The sequence below is a fragment of the Oncorhynchus clarkii genome, chromosome 22, assembly GCF_045791955.1.
Source record: "Oncorhynchus clarkii lewisi isolate Uvic-CL-2024 chromosome 22, UVic_Ocla_1.0, whole genome shotgun sequence".
NCBI lineage: Eukaryota > Metazoa > Chordata > Actinopteri > Salmoniformes > Salmonidae > Oncorhynchus > Oncorhynchus clarkii.
The window spans coordinates 17783787-17799967 of record NC_092168.1 but is presented as its reverse complement, the minus strand read 5'-3'; the positions used below and the strand labels follow the sequence as shown (position 1 = coordinate 17799967).

General features: G+C 42.4%; 2 protein-coding genes across 2 annotated transcripts; both read right to left on the bottom strand.

Annotated features, from left to right (window-relative positions):
• Window positions 1-6707: 6707 nt before the first annotated feature.
• On the bottom strand, window positions 6708-7461 carry LOC139380507 (thymosin beta 4 X-linked). The gene is made up of 2 exons (XM_071123217.1): window positions 7351-7461; window positions 6708-7212 (listed from the first exon to the last, which is right to left on the bottom strand). The coding sequence occupies exons 1-2, from the start codon at window positions 7448-7450 to the stop codon at window positions 7181-7183; spliced, it is 132 nt and encodes a 43-aa protein (XP_070979318.1). The 5' UTR covers window positions 7451-7461; the 3' UTR covers window positions 6708-7180.
• LOC139380505 (toll-like receptor 8) lies at window positions 6708-12910 on the bottom strand. Its single transcript, XM_071123211.1, has 3 exons — window positions 8453-12910; window positions 7351-7463; window positions 6708-7212 (listed from the first exon to the last, which is right to left on the bottom strand). Exon 1 carries the CDS (start codon window positions 12628-12630, stop codon window positions 9601-9603), a length of 3030 nt encoding a protein of 1009 aa, XP_070979312.1. The 5' UTR covers window positions 12631-12910; the 3' UTR covers window positions 6708-7212; window positions 7351-7463; window positions 8453-9600.
• Window positions 12911-16181: the final 3271 nt, after the last annotated feature.

The window sequence follows — 16181 nt, the reverse complement described above, 5'->3', positions numbered from 1 at the left end:
GGTGCTGAACGCTGAGCTGTAGTCAATGAATAGCATTCTCACATAAGTGTTCATTTTGTCCATGTGGGAAAGGGCAGTGTGGAGTGCAATAGAGATTGCATCATCTGTGGATCTGTTTGGGTGGTATGCAAATTTGAGTGGGTCTGTGGTTTATGGGATAATGGTGTTGATGTGAGGCATTACCAACCTTTCAAAGCACTTCATGGCTACGGACGTGAGTGCTACGGGTCTGTAGTCATTTAGGCAGGTTGCCTTTGTGTTCTTGGGCACAGGGACTATGGTGGTCTGCTTGAAACATGTTGGTATTACAGACTCAATCAGGGGCATGTTGAAAATGTCAGTGAAGACACCTGCCAGTTGGTCAGCACATGCCCGGATTACACGTCCTGGTAATCCACCTGGCCCCGCAGCTTTGTGTATGTTGACCTGTTTTAAGGTCCTACTCATGTCGGCTACAGAGAGCGTGATCACACAATCGTCCGGAACAGCTGATGCTCTCATGCATGCCTCAGTGTTGCTTGCCTCGAAGCGAGCATAGAAGTGATTTAGCTCGTCTGGTAGGCTCGTGTCACTGGGCAGCTCGGGCCTGTGCTTCCCTTTGTAGTCTGTAATAGTTTGCAAGCCCTGCCACATAAGATGTGCGTCGGAGCCGGTGTACTATGATTCAATCTTAGCCCTGTATTGACGCTTTGCCTGTTTGATGGTTCGTCGCAGGGCATTTCTTGTAAGAGTCCCGCACCTTGAAAGCGGCAGTTCTATCCTTTAGCTCAGTGCGAATGTTGCCTGTAATCCATGGCATCTGGTTGGGGTATGTACGTACAATCACTGCGGGGAAGACGTCCTCGATGCACTTATTGGGGCGGCAGGGTAGCCTAATGGTTAGAGCGTTGGACTAGCAACAGGAAGGTTGCAAGTTCAAATCCCCGAGCTGACAAGGTACAAATCTGTCGTTCTGCCCCTGAACAGGCAGTTAACCCACTGTTCCTAGGCCGTCATTGAAAATAAGAATTTGTTCTTAACTGACTTGCCTAGTTAAAAAATAAAAAAACATTTATAAAGCTAGTGACTGATGTGGTGTACTCCTCAATGCCATTAGAAGAATCCCGGAACATGTTCCAGTCTGTGCTAGCAAAACAGTCCTGTAGTTTAGCATCTGACCACTTTTTTTTATAGACCGAGTCACTGGTGCTGCTTTCATTTTAGCTTGTAAGCAGGAATCAGGAATCACATTATCCCTACATGAGATAAATGCTTAGATTATAGGTCAGATGATGATCCATGGTGGATGCCGACAACCCCTAACAACAACAGTATCCCAAGGTGTAGCTACTGTTGACAAAATCAGCAGGCTAGAAGAAGATAATTATTCAGATTCTACAACTGGATTTGACATGACCTGGCAGCATGGCAAGGGCATCTTCCTCTACAGTGTAGCCTGCTATTAAAACCTGAACCAATTCAAACACAAAGTGGAGGGTTCAAACTTGTTTGCCCCTGCTATTTCCCTACAGCGCAGTGGCGGCACCTGTGTTGCCAGTGTCGCTGTCTCTCCTGTACTGTATATTAGAGCACATGACCTAGACGGTGCCTGTCACCTTGGATTAGGTTCAGGCAGAACAACTATGTACCTGTTACCCCTCATTACTGAGCAGTTCGTCCCAAGGCCACAGTAGACACAGGAAACCACACTCTCTGCCGCCTCTGCATTGTGTATATACTACATTTCCATTGAAAAAAGCCTGGTCTCCAGGTCTTAAATAACAAATACAACAGACTGGCAAATTCATCATCGCTACCCAGTGCTGGGGAAGCTACTCTGAAAACATAGTTTACCAAGCAACCAGTTACTTCAGACTGGAAGAAGTTAAGGTACACTAAATCTACCCTTAAGAAAATCTAAACTAAAGTTAACTAAAGTTACTCTGAAAAAGTAGTTCACTACTTGAAAAACTACTTGAAAAAAGATCACGTCAATTTGAAATGTCACAGACTATAAATTGGAAGAACAGTTCAATTTGGGATAATATGGAATATGCAATTCATCCTATTAAACACCGAAACAATGTTTCAATTGATAAATGCAGGTCTGATGCCAAAAAAGAATGCAAATTCTTGCCTACTTCAGCCATATTTCATTTTTGCAAAAAAAGTATTGTGTAGTTCAAGTAGTTAGGTACACCACTACATTACAAAAAAGTAATTAACTACGGAAAACACTGCTTAGATTTGAATTTGATTCAACTACCAACAAGCTACTGAAAAAGGTAGTTAAACTACATGTACTTCACTACTACACCAACATTGTCCCTAACATACTGAACAAAAATATAAAAATACAACTTAGCAATCTCAAAGATTTTATTGAGGTACAGTTCATATAAGGAAATCAGTCAACTGAAATTACTCATTAGGCCCTAATCTATGGATTTCACATGACTGGGAATACAGATATGCATCTGTTGGTCACAGATACCTTAAAAAAAAGGTAGGGGCTTGTATCAGAAAACCAGTCAATAACTGGTGTGACCACTATTTGCCACATGCCACGCCACAGATCTCCTTCGCAGAGTTGATCAGGGTGTTGATTGTGGCCGGTGGAATGTTGTCCCACTCCTCTTTAATGGTTGTGCGAAGTTGCTGGATATTGGCAGGAACTGGAACACGCTGTCGTACACATCAACCCAGAGCATTCCATACATGCTCAATGGGTGACTGGTGAGTATGCACGCCATGGAATAACTCGGACATTTTCAGCTTCCAGGAATTGTGTTTAGATCATTGCGACATGGGGCCGTGCGTTATCATGCTGAAACATGAGGTGATGGCACGACAATGGGCCTCAGGATCTCATCACGGTGCATTCAAAATGCCATTGATAAAATGTAATTGTGTTCGTTGTCCATAGTTTATACCTGCACATACCATAACCCCACTGCCACCATGGGGCACTGTTCACAACGTTGACATCAGCAAAGTTCTCGCCCAAACTTCTACTATCTGCCCGGTACAGTTGAAACCGGGATTTATCCGTGAAGAGCAGACTTCTCCAGCGTGGCAAAAGACATCGAAGTTGAGCATTTGCCCACTGAAGTCGGTTACGATGTGGACGACGGGCATGCAGATGAGCTTCCCTGAGATTTCTGACAGTTTGTACAAACCCACAGTTTCATCAGCTGTCCGGGTGGCTGATCTCAGATAATTCCACAGGTGAAGAAGTCAGATGTGGAGGTCCTGGGCTAGCGTGGTTACACATGGTCTGCGGTTGTGAGGCCGGTTGGACGTACTGCCAAATTCTAGGTAGAGAGATTAACATTCAATTCCATGGCAACAGCTGTGGTGGACATTCATGCAGTCAGCATGCCAATTGCATCAACCTGAGACATCCGTGGTATTGTGTTGTGTGACAAAAGTGCATCTTTTAGAGTGGTGTTTTATTGTCCCCAGCACAAGGTGCACCTGTGTAATAATCAGGCTGTTCAATCAGCTTCTTGATATGCCACACCTGTCAGGTGGATGTACTCTCTTACCTTGCTCGCTAATATGGATGTAAACACATTTGTGAGAAAAGCTTTTTGTGCGCATGCAACATTTCTGTGATGTTTAATTTCAGCTCATGAAACACAGAAGCAACACTTTAGGTGTTTAGGTGTTTTTGTTCAGTAAATTTGACAACACTAAGTCAGCAGTACCCATCTTTCTGGTGCTGTATATTATCAAACTACTCATATCTCTCTTAGCTCACACCAGAATATCTGTTGGTGGGTGGTTGTGTGAGTATGTGTGTGATAGCTTGCATGGGAAGACTGCACTCCCTCCACCACATTGAGACAGTAGTGTTGCCCAAGGTATTAAACTCAGCAAAAAATAAATGTCCCTTTTTCAGGACCCTGTCTTTCAAAGATAATTTGTAAAAATCAAAATAACTTCACATCTTCATTGTAAAGGGTTTAAACACGGTTTACCATGCTTGTTCAATGAACCATGAACAATTAATGAACATGCACCTGTGGAATGGTCGTCAAAACACTAACAGCTTACAGACAGCAGGCAATTAAGGCCACAGTTCTGAAAACGTAGGACACTAAAGAGGCCTTTCTACTGACTCTGAAAAACACCAAGAGAAAAATGCCCAGGGTCCCTGTTCATCTGCGTGAACGTGCCTTAGGCATGCTGCAAGAAGGCAAGAGGACTGCAGATGTGGCCAAGGCAATAAATTGCAATGTCCGTACTGTGAGACGCATAAGACAGCAATACAGGGAGACGGGACGGACAGCTGATTGTCCTTGCAGTGGCAGACCACGTGTAACAACACCTGCACAGGATCGGTACATCCGAACATCACACCTGCGGGACAGGTACAGGATGGCAACCATAACTGCCTGAGTTACACCAGGAATGCACAATCCCTCCATCAGTGCTCAGACTGTCCGCAATAGGCTGAGAGAGGCTGGCTGAGGGCTTGTAGGCCTGTTGTAAGGCAGGTTTTCACCAGACATCACCGGCAACAATGTCGCCTATGGGCACAAACCCACCGTCGCTGGACCAGATAGGACTGGCAAAAAGTGCTCTTCATGAACGAGTCGCGGTTTTGTCTCACCAGGAGTGATGGTCGGATTTGCGTTTATCGTCGAAGGAATGAGCGTTACACCGAGACCTGTACTCTGGAGCGGGATCAATTTGGAGATGGAGGGTTCGTCACAGTCTGGGGCGGTGTGTCACAGCGTCATTGCAGGTAATCTCAACACTGTGCGTTACAGGGAAGACATCCTCCTCCCTCATGTGGTACCCTTCCTGCAGGCTCATCCTGGCATGACCCTCCAGCATGACACTACCACCAGCCATACTGCTCATTCTGTGTGTGATTTCCTGCAAGACAGGAATGTCAGTGTTCTGCCATGGCCAGCGAAGAGCCCGGATCTCAACCCCATTGAGCATGTCTGGGACCTGTTGGATCGGAGGGTGAGGGCTAGGGCCATTCCCAACAGAAATGTCCGGGAACTTGCAGGTGCCTTGGTGGAATAGTAGGGTAACATCTCACAGCAAGAACTGTCAAATCTGGTGCTGTTCATGAGGAGATGCACTGCAGTACTTAATGCAGCTGGTGGTCACACCAGCTACAGATTATTACTTTTGATTTTGACCCCCATGTCTGTGGAACTTGTTCAGTTTGCTCAGCTGTTGAATCTTATGGTCATTCAAATACTTACACGTTAAGTTTGCTGAAAATAAATGCAGTTGACAGTGAGAGAACGTTTATTTTTTTTGTTTAGTTGGGGAGTAGGAGGAAGCTATGACAGCGGAGGGGGGAGTCTTTGTGTGTCTACGTCAGCTGGCTCTCTGAAATAGCTGCATCACAGCTGGAGGCAGTGGAGAGAGGGTTCCTGCTCCTGTTATTCTGGACTGCGTGAACAATGGCCTGGTGCAGCTGAGAGGAAGACGTCCTGTGCAGGGCTGTACCAGGCTGACCTGGGGTGGACTCTACACCAGACTGGGCTGAACTTGACTAAGATGGGCTGGCCTAGATAAATCTGAGGCGGAGGCTATAGTTTCCCTGGGCTGGGCCAATCCATGTTGGGTTTTACTGTGATGTGTTATGCTGTGCCACAGCGCTGTGTGTGGTGGTGGTTGGGGGGGGGGGGGGGGGACTCAGGATGCTCCTGACTTATCCAAAGAGGATATGGACTCCACCATACGCCCGGGTCAGAGCAGGACGTGTACATCTGGCCTGAGTCATGATGGGGGTGGTTTAATGAGATAAGAGCTTGAGGTTAGTGTCTTAAAGGACATTCTAACAGCTTGTAATCTGCCTGAGTTGATAGGTCAGAAGTCCTATAAATGCAGTTACTGGTCTACAGTTTGCTGTGCATGTTTACACTTTTGTACAGTACATTTAATCTCCCATGGGGAGTAATATCAGAAAGTACCCTATACTAAACATGATTTAACCTTTTTGATCTGGTACAAGGTAATCTTGTCCTGGAGGAATAGGGACACCAGGCTGCCACTCAAGACCCGTTCAATGGAATGAATACTAATCAGTTTGACAGCAAGCCACATATCCCAACCATAAACCTTAAAATAGTTGAGATTTTCGATGATTTAAATAACCCGTATTTTAGGGTCCAAGCAGTTGGTGGCAAAAACGTGGAAATCTCAAAATAGCGAGAATGTATTGCCTAAACGCTGATGACAGGGACTAGTAGTCATACAGGGTTCTGTCCCTCAGACCAAGTACAACAACAGTTAACAATTCCAGCCCAACAGTAAAGGATGGAGTACACCAGAAGTCAGAGGCCTTCTCTGCCTCCAGTCCAGACCGCCAAAGGGTGCATCGTTTTGCTCGGGCAGGCAGACCATTAAGCCATTTGCAGTAAAGATTGCCACAGGTGTTTTTCTAGGTCAGTTGGCAGGTGCACTGTGACAGCACAGGCAATGTCTGCTCATCCACTTAGTGCTCTAAAGCCCACAGCAGCTTGGTAAAACACTGCTTGGATTCTGGCGGTTGTGATTTCTCAGGCTTTTGATGCAATGAGATTCCAGGACGCCAAAATATGGCCAATTTATTTTGGTATATACACCCTTGCCTAATGTGCAGAGATGTACTTTACGTCAGATGCACAAAATACATTTACAAGAGGCAATATGATGACTGAAACTAGTTTAAGCATATTCAAAATGTATGAAAATAACCTACTGTCACCCCAAGAAAGAGTTATAACTTTATTTGCATATCAAAACAAACTTCTGCATTCCAAGAACTGAATTTATACAAAAGAATTTGAACAAGAAAAACAAAACACTGCTTTATTTGAAAGCATTTCATGTTGCCAGAAGCTGAATTACACGTCAGAAGTGGGCCCCCGGGTTGGGCAGATCCATCACACCCTTGCACTTCCCTTCACAACCACAAGTGGCTGGAAGTAGGGGGACACAGCAGGGACAGGTGACGGTGCTGGAAGTGATTAGAGACACGCAACATCCTCCTAGTCAAAGAGTGCCAGTCAGTAGTTGTTTTCAGACTTGATGTAAAAAAAAAAAAACTAACAATAAGTTCTAGGGAGGGGCTGTACAGTCATTGCTTTTGTCCAATCACAATGCAACTTAGGTTTTGGGTTACACAGCTACCAGGTGAAAAAGGCAATGCTTGTGGAATGTACAGTGCATAGCAGAGGCTTGGGCTTCATGCTGTTGCTTGCTTCTCCTGTTCGATGGCTGCAATGAAGGGAAAATATGTTTTAGTGTCCGTGTGTATGCTGAAGTGTTTAAATGGTCAATTTGTTAGTACTGGTAAACACCAATTTCACAAGTGATGTGTGCTATTAAGTAGAATAAACCTAGCACCAAACTTACTTTCTTTGGTGGGCAAGGGGTTTTTCTCTTGTGTCTCGGTCTTCTTCAACTTGGTCTTGTCGAAGTTAGAGACTTCAGCGAGATCTGGCTTGTCAGACATGCTTGCAGAGGATCTGGTAAGAGAGATGAAACTGTTTTCAATGTGAATGAAAAGGCAGCAAGATCATTTATTACAGATTAGATACATTTGCAAATGTGACACCAGGCCTTTGAAACTTTTTTTGCATTGCTTCCCTCAGATGCTACTCTTAATTGCCCATATTCTAAACAACCTTCTGAGGCGGAGTTTCGTTCTCATTGATCTACAGCACGTGGGTGATGAAATGTCAGGGCAAGCATCCGACAATTACCACAAATCCATTGATTTTATATTAAAGCAAGGCAAATCTCATTAGGGCGTTTACTCCACGAGCACGTGTTCTCGTTATCAGCGCTATGACTAGAAAAAGTAACTGACATTCTGTGCAAGCCGTCTGCGGGCAGGCGGAAGAACCACCGCCCTGCTTCGCAAAATTTCAAAAAAACAGTATGAAGCAAGTGGAGTCGACCTTTCAGAAAAACCTTTGGAACTTTGCTTTTCATATTGACATTGTAGCACACCCCAAAACCCATGATAATGTTTTATGCAACATTAACCGAGTCTACAGTCCATCCACGCTACAAAAAAAAAAAAAAAAAAAAAAAAAACACATATGCCTAAATTCAAATTACATTTAAATTGAACTAGGCAAGTCATTTATGAAGATTTATTTGCAATGACGACCTTCCCCGGCCAAACCCTGACGACGCTAGGCCAATTGTGCGCCGCCCTATGGGACTCCCAATCACCGCCGGATGTGATACTCAGTCGGTTCAGCATCTTGCCCGAGACTGGGTTTGCCATTTAAAAATGTATACAAGATACAATTACATGCCATTGAATAGGGCTTTCAACATATACATTTTAAGTGAGTATCCTCTAATGCATTTGGCTTTACACCTTTTTGCTGCGATTCGACAATTTGTAGCCTAGCTTAACCAACATATTGTATTGCTGTAAAATCCTTTAGAAAAAGCGGCCATGCAGCGCTTATGACAACAAATAATGTGTTTGTGCACTCACCGGAGTTGTACTGGCTACTGATGTGTCTCAATCCTGATTGCGTAGAGAACGAGTGAAGGCGTGTAAATCAAGCGAGGTCTATTATAGTCCGCAATATGCAAATGAAACATGACGTCACGTTCCTTCTCTCTTGAGCTTATCTCGGTTGGAATATATACGTATTACATCAATATTTACAAGCAAGAGAGCATACACAATAGTTATGGTTTTATTTGTTTAACGTATTGGACCTTGCATTTTATCTGATTTGATATTAGAGCATTGCGCTGCCGACACAAAACAGTCCTCTGTCACCGCATAAGTAACTCTTACTGATTGTCTCAATGATGACATCCTGTGGATTTACATAGTATTACATCAGGTGGTAACACTGGCGTTTATTGGTTTGCGTTAGAAACATAAGCCTACCTGTCTGGAGGCTATGCAACTGTAATATTTTACAGATCCCTATGTCATTGATTACATTTAGATAATGCATTTTCAATTATAATAAGGGACCTTGATGCTGTGACTCTGTAGTCCAATGTATAGTCCACATTTACAAGAGATTCCCTATACAATGTTTTGATTAATATAATATAATAGTGTGTTGCAACAATACCGGTTCAGTTGAATCACTGTAGCCTATAGTTTTCTAAGTATAAAGAAATAAAGAAAGAAGTGCCACTGACAGGCTAGCACCATGGCTTCAGATTCACATCCTCATCTGAGCCTAAAGAAACAGGAACTTAAGACTAGTTCACTTCCTGTTATCATATAAAGACGGATGCCCATAGACTGCACCAAGTCATCCTTTTTAAAATCAGATATCTACTTACAAATGGCATGCAGTTTGAATGTATTGACAAAAACAAATAGGAATAGAACTATCTACTACCCATAGACAGCATAAAACTGAAAAACTGAACCACAACTATAATGCACAGTTACTGGTGGCCATAGTGTTAGAACAAGGAATAGCACATTGATATACATATTGTTGATTTCAGATGTACAGTATCATCCATATTATTCAGTGCAAGAGATAGAAAAACTGATATAGTCAGAGTCAGAGCTTGTAAAAGGTATCGCAGTTTGTGTGTGTAACTGCTCAGTCTATTTGTGTGAGAAAGATATTTTCCTCTTGAGTCTCTGTTCTGGACTGTGCTCTACTTGCTGGTGAAGTACCTGGAGTAGATCTTGTTGTACATCACCTGGTTGTCTAACCTGACAGCGTTCCTTAGGTGCTGCCAGAACCAGGTCTCAGCAGCTGCAGACTGGGGCCACTCTAGAACACTCCTTCCACACAGACGGCGCCGCAGAAGGAGGAAGTGAGAGTGCTGCAGCACGGGTTCCAGGAGAACCAACACAATCACATCTATGTTCTCATCCAGCAACCTCTGGTGGGCCAGGTACACAGCCATCCTGAAGTTCCCAGTCCTGATGTAAGCCTCGGTCAGCACAAAGACAGTCTTGCGGCTCTGTCGAATGCTCTGGAAGAGGTTGTCTATTAGGGGGACCCCGGGGGCCCAGTCTCGTTCCTCCAGACAGAGAGGCAGGTGTCTCTCCCCCCTCTCTTCCAGCTGCACCCGCAGTTGGTTCAGTACCCAGTCTGACACCAACGGGTCTCTGGTGTCGTAGGTAACAAAGGCATCATAGAGATTGTCTGTTGTTGTTGACTTCAACGAATGGTAGCCCTTCAGCTTTGCCCTCAGATAGTATAGAATATAGGAGGCATCCCAATAAAACACATGCCCTGCCATAGTGATGACCACAGTGAACATGATCAAGGAAGTGGAGAGGGAGTAAATCAGGAAGGCTATGTTGTCCTCGTTGCATTCTTTAATGTTAAACAGTATCATTGGTTGGCCTCTCATTTTGGCTGGCATGTTGCAGGTCACCTCACTGGCCAGTCTGGGGATCTCCACGTTTTTGTTATATTTTATCCACAGGATGAACTCTAGTAAATCACAGGTACACTGGAATGGATTACCTTGCAAGGACAAGGTTTTCATGTAGTTTTCAGGGCCCGATAGGAAGGTGGTCTTGTTGATGATAGTCAGTTGGTTGTAGCTGAGGTCAAGTATCTGAAGGCTTTGAGCACCCCTTAGAAATCCACGAGAGAGTTGAAAAATTCGATTGTGGCTTAAGTCAAGAATCTGAAGTGTGTCTGTGAAGTTTGAGAGATTTGCTGACACATGAAATAAAGAATTGTAGCTTAGATCCAGGAAATTCAGTTGTTGAAAACCTGCCAGTTTATCCCAATCAAAATGGCAGAGTGAATTATGACTAATACATAGTTTTTGAAGGGTATATGGTATGTTTTCATAGACTTTTGATGGGATCTTCTCAATGCTGTTAAATGAAATATCCAGATAGGTCAAATTCGACAGCTTTTTAAAAAGGCTGTTGTATGAGTTATCCCCCTCTTTCCATAATGTAGCCAACAAATTGTGTTGAAATTGAAGCTCTTTTAAAGATGTGCTTGTCATCTGCTTAGTGGTTAATGTAAAAATGTTATTGTGTGACATATTCAATACTTTCAAAGTCGGTAGATTTTTCAAAAAATTTAAATTATGTGTCACACCAGACACTTCAAAATAGTGGCTGTTGTAACTTAGGTCTAATATTTCGAGTTTCTTTAATTCCTTGAAGGCGTTGTCATAGGCCAGGTCAATCTTGTTAAAGGACAGGTCGAGATATTTTAGGTTTGGTAATGAGGTGAACTCTGTCCCGTTCAATGCTGCTGAAAATCCATTTCTTGATAAGTTTAGACATGCAATGTCACCATAGCCCTCAAATTGCTTTGGAGAAATGAAAAATAGATTATTTGAACTAAGGACCAGCACTCGACCAGAGATAAAGCATTCTGGCTTCACAAGGTTGTGATTTATTCCATAAGAAAAGTCCCTTGAATTGGAATAATATCCAGTCAGTGGCGACGTGTACCACACCGACTTTAAGTTGCCGCCTGTGCCACAACCTGGGGACTCATTCACTGAAATTGGATAAAGCCTGTTTTCCGCAAGATATATGACTTTGAGACTTGAGTTTGAGAATTTGTTGAATATGTGGGAATCAGATCGAACAATAAAGTTAGTTCCGATGTTCAACACTGAAAGATGCTTGAGTTCATAAAGCGGTCTGAGTGTTTCTAAATGAATTTCCCTGAAAACAAAACCCATTATATGTAATGTTGTAAGAGACACCAATTGTGAAAAGTTTTTTGAAAGCTCTAGGGTTTCAGGGTAGGCAAGCAAATCATAATTAAATGACAAATCAATCTTTTCTAGCTTTGGTAGATAGCTAAAAAAGGTTCCACTGGTGATAGTATTTGTTAAGTAATTATAAGACAGGAACAGATGTGTGAGATTGTTCAAGCTCTCAAACCAGGAGTTATTGATGAAACGAAGTGAGTTGCCTGCTAGGTGCAGTGTCTGTAACTGTGTAAGAGCATGAAATGCATGAGGATGAATATCCAGAGAATCATTAGGACAGGGAACACAAGGATATGGAGCATTGGAGCATCGTGGACAGTTTCCCTGTAATTCCAGGATTGTTAGATGGCTTAGTCCAAGGAAATCATCCTCAGCAATTTGCTGTATCTTGTTCGAATCGAGGTGTAATTCTTGTATAGAGCTTGGCAGTCCTTTTGGAACACGAGTTAAATTATTATAGGCCAACATCAAAACCTTCAACTTAGTCAATACTGAGAAGGTGCCATATCCAATGGTAAAGTCAGTCTCACAGGGATTCCAGTAATAGCAATTTTTGGATAAGTACAGCTCCTTCACATGTTGTATACCGACAAGGTTGCTCATATTCGAGAAATTGATCTTGTTATTGTCCAGCATGAGTTTGTCCAGAATGAGTGGGAGAATTTGAGGAATGTTGATGAGGCCATTGCCATTAAGCCTTAGGTCCTGCAGGTTTGTCAGATTTTTGAAGGCACCTTCAGCGATGTGTGTGTCACCATTTTTGTTGACACAGTTGAGATTGAGAAGGGTCAGGTTCTCCAGATTAGAAAATGCATCAAGAGATACATTTCTGATGTTGTTTTCTGATAGGTCCAGCACGGTCACATTCCAGGTGATGCCAACAGGTACATTTTTCAGTCGACGCTCCTCACAATTAAAGATGATGTCATTTGTGGTATTGGTAGTATTGACCGTAACGTCACATGGAAACTGCCGTGGCATCCAATGACATGAGGTAGGTACCAGGAAGTGATATAGGAACAATGGAGCCAACTGTAACCAGCAGGTGGTAGCATCCTGTAAGCAAACAGTACAAACGTGTGAGTATGGAAATATAATGATTACTTACTTATTGACTTTAGACCTACACTCACACATTTTATGGCCACTCTATTGCAATAGGGTCATTCTATTGTAAGTCCTTTCTATTGCAACAGATATATGTGAATGCATTGTAGAAACTACTGGGGGCTAGCAAATTGTCTTGTCCCACTGGTGACGTGTAGACGTGTAGAGGCAAGAAAGCTATTGAAATATATTTTTTAATGATTATGATGCAGAAATGGGTTAAAAAAAAACAATTTCAGGTATTTCAAAAACTTTTCAATACATATCAAAAAAACTATTTTTTTTAAAGTACTTGAATTTTAAAATGTAATTGAAAATACAATTTGGAAAGTATTGATATGTATATATAATATATTAAAATACATATCATTAGACGTATTTGAACAACAGTATTTTCCCAAAAATATTAGATTATTTGGATACATTTGAAAATAGTTGTGAATGTATTGTACTTAGTAGTTACATTTGAAATAACAAACAACTTAATATGTATAAGTCGTATTTCATTTTTTAATCACAATATGCAGCCCATAAATTGCATTGGTGTTTTATGAAAGAGGACAAGATGCCATGTTACATTTTTAAAAACATCAGGGTTTCAGAAAGCGAGTTGGACATTGAGCAGTGATCTGGTCTGAAGATATGCCCTCGAATGCTGAAAAGCAACTCCACAGCTGCAGAGGATGCTGGGATATGTAGGTATTCAACAGCAATTCTGCTCAGTGTTGGGTATGTTTGACTTTGTGTATTCCAGAATTTCAGAGGATCAGTAGTTGGTGGAAGATAGGGGGTGATGAGATATGGAGTACATGCTGCCGTGCTTGGTTGTTCCATGAAATCAAACAGCGTGTCCAATCGACTTTTCTTCGCTGGAGGTGGTGGCTCACCGTGTGGGACATCTTGTGTAGTGCTGGTAAACTTTGTGGTAAGACAATTGATGTCTGAAGTAAAGGTAGGCTTCTCAGTGGCATTGCACAATGCCAGTTAAAGTGTGTATCTAAGGCAATCTGGTATGGTTTCTTCAGCTCGTATACAGTCAGATGCTTGTCCACTGCTTGTTTCAGGTTTTTGACAAGTTTTCCGTTGTGGAGCAATTGGTTAGTCAGTGGTTCTCAATCCTGGTCCTGGGGACCTAAAGGGGTGCACATTTTTGTTTTCGTCCTAGCATTACACAGCTGATTCAAATCATCAAAACCTTTTGATGAGTTGATCATTTGAGTCAGCTGTGTAGTGCTAGGGCAAAAACAAAAATGTGTCACCCCTCTGATGCATGGAAGGATGTAGCTAATTGTGACACAATCTGTGCCCACCTTTTTATGTAGTGGTCTAAGGCACTGCATCTCAGTGCTAGAGGCACCACTACAGACCCTGGTTCGATCCCGTCTGTATCACAACTGGCTGTGATCAAGAGTCCCATAGGGCAGCGCACAATTGGCCCAGAGTCATCCAGGTTAAGGGAGGGTTTGGCCGGGGTAGGCTGTCATTGTAAAATAAGAATTTGTTCTTAACTGACTTGCCTAGTTAAATAAAGGTAAAATATCTAACGGGGTTAGAATGTCCACAGCATCAGCGAGGACATACTTCATGAATGCTTGGTGACAGGCAGTGTGCCAAGCTGTTCTTCATTTGCGTTGAAAAATGTGCGAACAATAACAAAATGTGCTAACAATTAACAATTTGGTGCATCTAAATCCAAAGTGTCAATTGGTGTTAGTCAATTTAAATGAAGGCACATAACATTGTGAGCAAAATCAGATAATCATATCACTTTAATAAATTATTTTTAAATATTGATGACCTTAGATTTGAGCATTTGTGGCCTTCATTTCAGAAAATCCTTATTTACCAAAAAATGCTAATTGCTGTTACCATTCGTTGTACTACTCCTACTGGTGGTACAATGTTATCATAATAGTAGAAATGAAAGTCATTGAGCTACCATATTAGTTGAATTAGAATGGGAAGATGTACCGACCCCCAAAAATTTTTTCAAAATGCCATGTCCAAACTTTCTGCACTAATTTCAGGATAGCAGTTATGCACCATCATTTTGCCTAGAAGAAGCATTTGTGAATGTAACAATTCAGTAAAATGGATGTTAAACTGAAATCTACTTCCCCCTATAAATAACAATATTGTCAAATGATTCATTATACCTTTTGCCACTTAAGAAAAGCACATCCTACATAGTCTTGGTAACCATCTTCAATGCTAAAATTGTAATTAATCTAACTTACCATATTATTTACTGTTGATCCCTTGTGAGCTTTGAAAACCTTATCAAATAAGTAGTGCCTGGTCGTTGTCAGTATTTAGCTTCCAGCAAGCAAAAAAAAGGAAGTTTAATGAAACGGCAAATGCCTGTCTATTATTAGGATGTTTTTATGCATCGCTTTGTTTCCGTATGTAATGACTCAACTCTTCTCTACTCAATCACAAGTGAAGAGCAGCTCAAATTCCCCTTGCAGCTACAGTGAGTCAAATGTGTTCTGCAAGCTGATTGGTTCCCTCAACCAGGTTTACTCTGGGTGCCGTGGCACATATTATTGGGGTTATTATAGGTTCTCACCTGATTTGCTTCCCTCTTTCTGAAGGCATTTCTTTTTTATACTGTTTTAGAGCGGGGTAGAGCCCTACCTGTTTTGAGCCACACCTGTTTAGCATGTTATTTTGGCATTAATACGTGTCACATATCCGTTTAAAATCAACATAAAAAAAAAAAATAATAATAATAATAAAGTTGCATGCAAATATGGTCTCTTTTTTGCTTTCTTGAGTAAGGCAGCTCCAAAATGCATTTGTTTCAGCCTAGCTCAGTGCTTTCTGTGGTGTTGGGGCAGCAAGCGTAAAAATCGGAGTGTAGGGGTTGGTCAGTGTTCAGTCACTCATGGGGACATTATGTAACTGCAAAATCTATGGGGAGAGCGTCAATACAGGACTAAGATTGAATCCTACTACACCGGCTCTGACTCTCGCCGGATGTGGCAGGGCTTGCAAAGGGAAACCCAGCCACGAGATGCCCAGTGACGCGAGCCAATCCAGAAGGACTAAATGCCATTTATGCTCACTTCTAGGCAAGCAACACTGAACCATACATAAGAGCACCAGCTGTTCCGGACGACTGTGTGATCAAGCTCTCCATAGCCGATATAAGCAAGATATTTAAACAGGTCAACATTCCCAAGGCCACGGGACCAGAGGGATTACCAGGACATGTACAACTGGCAAGTGTCTTCACTGACATTTTTAACCTCTCCCTGACCGAGTCTGTAATACCGACATGTTTCAAGTAGACCATCGTAGTCCCTGTGCCCAAGAAAGCGAAGGTAACCTGCCTAAATGACTACCACCCCACTGCACTCACATCGGTAGCCATGAAGTACTTTCAAAGGCCGGTCATGACTCACATCAACACCATCATCCTG